General features: G+C 50.9%; 1 protein-coding gene across 2 annotated transcripts in view; it reads right to left on the bottom strand.

The window, feature by feature from the left end:
- Window positions 1-555: 555 nt before the first annotated feature.
- Window positions 556-5,000, bottom strand: part of grin2ab (glutamate receptor, ionotropic, N-methyl D-aspartate 2A, b) — a 132,955-nt gene continuing 128,510 nt past the window's right edge. For both annotated transcript variants that reach the window (XM_086082491.1, XM_086082492.1), the window contains one exon: window positions 556-5,000. This exon is cut by the window's right edge and continues 17 nt beyond it. In XM_086082491.1, coding sequence (XP_085938617.1) covers window positions 4,078-5,000 — 923 coding nt within the window. In that variant the 3' untranslated portion in view covers window positions 556-4,077.

The following is a 5,000-nucleotide window of genomic DNA, read 5'->3' as shown; positions in this document are numbered from 1 at the left end:
TCAGAGTCCTGCAGGTTTTGGATGTTCCCCTTCTCCAACACAGCTGATATATGATCAGCTCATCAGCAAGTTTTGCATAATGATCCTTGTTGGTTGGAATCAGCTTGCGTTGGAAGAGGGAAACCATGCAAAGCCTGCAGGACTGCGGCCCTCGAGGACCGGAGTTTTAACACCTGTGCCTTAGATGATTCCAAGCGTGTTTCTTGACATCATTTTGAGATGTTTCTCTCCTCCTTGTTTCTTTGCATTCTTTTCAGGGATTTTTTCTTTCTTTAGCTTGCTTTCGATTGTTAGCATGTTTCTTCACACGGTTTTCGGATGGCTTTCCTCATTTAGCTCCCGGATTGTCTTCTCGCATGATTGCGATTATATTTGTTGACGTCGTTTTCAGTCGTTTGGACTTTTCCTTTTCCAGCGCCAGGATTGTCCCTTCGCACGTTTCGTCTCGGGGAAAACCAAAGAAAAATGGACAAACGAATGTGAAGATGGGCGTTTTTTTTAGCGCACGGTCGCACCCCGCCGGGGACCAAACGTCCAATGAAAGACACCAAGACATAGAAAAATGTAACCTTTACTTATTTACACATTGTACAGAGGTACTGAGTGACAAGTCTTATGTACAACACAACCAGTAGCTTAGAAACCCCTGAACTTATACACAAGTGAGAACAACAGCACACACACACACACACACACGCGCGCGCACACATCATTGATGACCACACACACACGCACACGCACACACAACACCAGCATAGAACGTGCGTGTGCGTGTTTGCGTGTGTTGGTGTGTGTGCGCGCGCCCTGGTCCGAAAATAAATGCAATAATAATTGAAAAAAAAATGAAACCACCAGAAACACGAGTCACAGTCATGCAAGTTGAACTTGAAATAATAATTAAAAAAAGTGTAAAAATCTCCAGTGATGGTACAACACACACGCACACACAGCGGTGTGTGTGTGTGTTGTGTTATATGAGTGGGTCAAATGTTACGAGTGGGATGAAGGGAAGAACAGAACAGGAAAGTACGCACACACACAAACTTCATCCATTGTCTTATATAATAAATGCCTGCTTGGTGTAAAACACACACACACGCGCGCACGCACGCACACGCGCACGCACGCACACGCACACACACAGGAGGTGAAACAGCACAAACTGGTAGTGAAAGAGAAGCGGGTGGGCGGGCTCGGAACCGCGCGCTCCTCGTGGATTCCCTTGTGCCCGACCGACGACCGCTGACATCACAGCAGGAATCCAAATCAAAGAAATCCAAAAAACAAAAACAAAAAAAAAACGCTCACAGGAGAATCAAAAACATGCCCGTTTATCGTCATAAGAAGCGAAAATTGTCATTGAAATGAAGCATCGGTACCGCCCCGGTCCAAGCAAACCCGAAAGAAAGCAACCAAAAAAAAATGTCTGTACATAAACGTCATCGTATTGCAACCTGATATTGTGCATATTTCTCACACGAGGCCATTTTGTGTGTGTGCAGCCACGACATGAGATCCGGCGCAACAAGGTGTGTGCGTGTGTTTGTGCGAGAAGGACAGTTTGAAAGAGGGGGAACGTCGATCCGCTTCTGACATCAAAATCCTGGTTGGCGCCCTCAAAAAGTCCTCATTCAAAGTTACAAGAGTATTTTTGTCAGCAGCTCCGGCCGTGTCCCTGTTGAGGGCAACATCGTTTGGAGGAGGCAGTTGAAGGCAGACGACGCCATGACAAGGTGGTCCTAATTGGAAGAAGGCTGCATTGGAAGGTTGATGACGTTATTTTGGCAATTAAGGGTTGCGCTTAAAAATAAGATTCCTTCAAATGCAGCCTCCGGAGGTTACAATTGAAGGTTGATGACGTTATTTTGGCAATTAAGGGTTGCGCTTAAAAATAAGATTCCTTCAAATGCAGCCTCCGGAGGTTACAATTGAAGGTTGATGACGTTATTTTGGCAATTAAGGGTTGCGCTTAAAAATAAAATTCCTTCAAATGCAGCCTCCGGAGGTTACAATTGAAGGTTGATGACATTTATTTTGGCAATTAAGGGTTGCGCTTAAAAATAAGATTCCTTCAAATGCAGCCTCCGGAGGTTACAATTGAAGGTTGATGACGTTATTTTGGCAATTAAGGGTTGCGCTTAAAAATAAGATTCCTTCAAATGCAGCCTCCGGAGGTTACAATTGAAGGTTGATGACGTTATTTTGGCAATTAAAGGTTGTTCTTAACTGCGATTGGCTGGCAACCATTTCAGGGTGTACCCCGGCTACTGCCCGAAGCCAGCTGGGATAGGCTCCAGCACCCCCGCAACCCTTGTGAGGAAAAGCGGTTAAGAAAATGGATGGATGCATGGAGGTTGCTCTTAATCCAAGATTCCTTCAAAAGCAGCCTCCGAAGGTTACAATTGAAGGTTGATGCCGTAACGTCTCACAAAGAGTTGATCCAAATCACAAGTAATACTGTATGAATCCCTCAAAAGCTGCATTTGAAGGCCTATGATGTTGTCACAAACGTGGTCTAATTGGAAGAAGGCTGCATTTGAGCATCGGTGACTTCGTAGCGCAACGCAAAGGCTGTCTTGAATCAAAAGCTTCTTCAGTACATCCGCATGGAGGCTGCACGTGAAGGCGCGTGACAACATAATGCCATGCGCAGCCTTTGAAGGACACATTTACAGGACGCTGTTGTATAAATGCTGTCCCAAATCTTGGGCTCCTTCGAACCCATCCTCAGCACGCCACATTTTAAGAAGCATAACATTGTAAGAGTGTCACTGGAAGAAGGCTGCATTTGAAGACCGGACCCAAATTAAAGGCCTCTTCAAATCCATCCTGAGACATTTGAAGGTCCATAAGACCGCACAAGGGCTTGCCTAATTCAAATGCAACCTCTGAAGGACGTACTTGAAGGTAGGTGACAGAAATTATTTTTCTTCACCTTTGAATTATTATTATATTTTTTTTACTTGACTTCAGTAGAAAATGTAGGCCGGACCTGCCTGAGACCCTCAATTGGGACACAGCGTGTGTGTGTGTGTGTGTGATCCTGGTTTCCGACACAGTGTTATTTATTTATTTTTGTTCCAGAATCCATGTGTCGCACGTTGTGCCTTCATCTTCCGGGACCTTCCGGGACCTTCCGTCGAGTGAAAACAAGATTTGGCAAAATGGCGACTTTTGAAAGCACGGCTATAATCTATAGCTCTATCAAGGCCTAACGCACACTCGCGCGTACGTGTAAAAATGAAACCGCTAAAAAAAGGAATATGATCGTGGATTCGTTAGCTAACACTCGCCGAAAAAAAGAACACAAAAGAAAGAAAAGAAAAGAGAGAAAACATCAAATCCAGCCAATTGTGTGAGTATCAAAAAGTGTTTTTGGTTCGTGTTTGGTGGCAGGTTAGAAAATGTACAAAGTGCACAAAGGCTAGGCTAGCTCACTGCATCAACACACACATAAACACACGCACACACACGCGCACGCACACACGTGCACGCACACCCCGTGCGTGCGCACGTGCGTGCGTGCGCATATATGACCCTGCATACGGTACGTGTGTGTGAGTGTCGCGCAGGGCCGTCGAGGAAGCATGCAAGTGTGTGACCTGAAGGCTAGGAGCTAAGAGAGGAAGGAAGCTAGGATGCTAAATGCTATATATAGTATGTTGGTGTGTGTGTGTCCATCTTGGGTCCCCTCGGACCACGCCTCATCCTGAGAGCATTTTTTTTTCACCTCCCCGCAAAATTATTGATTTTGTTCGGAATGTTCAATTGGCTGACATCAACATTAGCAAACAGTCTTTTTCCCCGTGTGCGTGTGTGTGTGTGTGCGTGTGTGCGTGTGCGTGTGTGTGTGTGTTGGGCCATCGGGATCCCGGAACACACTGCCACTTTGGAGTCCGTCTGTAGGTTCGATTGCTGTGTAACGTGCTCAAACAAGACCCAAAAAAAGGGAGGGCCGGGGAGGTGGGTGTCTCCCCTTGGTCCCGGGAAGGGGCGGGGGGCACGGGGGGGGCACGGGGGGCACGGGGGTGTTCCAGAATTCCTTGTGTGTGAGCGAGTGACAGGAAGTGGCGAGTCTCACACGTCAGACTCGATGCTGGGCATGCGTCGGTACAGGCGGGGCCGGTTGCCGCCGGCACTGGACGCTCGCGGCGCCGTCACGTAGCTCATGGGCTGGGCGGCGGCGGGCGGCACCATGTAGGCCACCACGGGAGTCTCCTGCTGGGGGTAGAAGACCTGCGGGTCCACGTGGTGGTTGCTGTAGTGGCCTCCGGGGTTGCCCAGGGTCAGCGAGAGCGGCAGGCGCTGCTTGTAGAGCGGCCGGGTGGCGGTTTGGGCGACGGTATGGGCGTGGCCGGAGGACTCCCGCTGCGCCGTGCCGGGGGCCGATTGGAGGAAGGGGTTGTGCGAGGGCCGGTCGGGGAAGAGGCTCTTGGAACGGCGGGGCAGGGGCAGGGGGGCGTCCAAGCTGTGGTGGTGGGAGGGCGATGGCGAGGGCGGACTGCGGCCGCTGAAGGGGCGGTCGGAGCGCATGGTGAGCACGTTGGCGTAGGCGCCCTCGTCCAGGGTCATCTCTTGGTCCCGATCCGGTAGGCTGAGGCCCCGCAGGTGGTCGACGCCATCCGGAAGCACGTTCTCGTACGAGTGCTGGCGACTCAGCTGCAAATGCTGCGCCACGGGCGAGGAGGCGGCGGTCAGGGCGGACGGCGAGCAGGGCGCCGGTTCGAAGTGGCTGACCAGGTCGTCGCCCTCGCCCACCATCCCCAGCTGGCTCTGGGGCAGGAAGTGGGCAAACATGTCGGCGGCGTGGGAGTAGTTCAGGTGGTCTTCGCTGATGTCGTACAGGTTGCCGAGGTGGGCGCAGGCGTCGCAGCGGGCCTGCGGGGGCCGCACCGTGTACAGGCCCGAGTAGCCACTCAGCTTGGTCAGGCAGGAGCGGCAGTGGCCCGGACGCACGCCCTGGGAGCCGACGGACGAACCCGGGGTTTCGAAGGAGCTGC

The sequence above is a fragment of the Leptonotus elevatus genome, chromosome 8 (assembly GCF_054856555.1).
Source record: "Leptonotus elevatus isolate MCC_2025b chromosome 8, RoL_Lele_1.0, whole genome shotgun sequence".
NCBI classification, from domain to species: Eukaryota; Metazoa; Chordata; class Actinopteri; order Syngnathiformes; family Syngnathidae; genus Leptonotus; species Leptonotus elevatus.
This window is presented reverse-complemented; position numbering and strand designations above follow the sequence as displayed.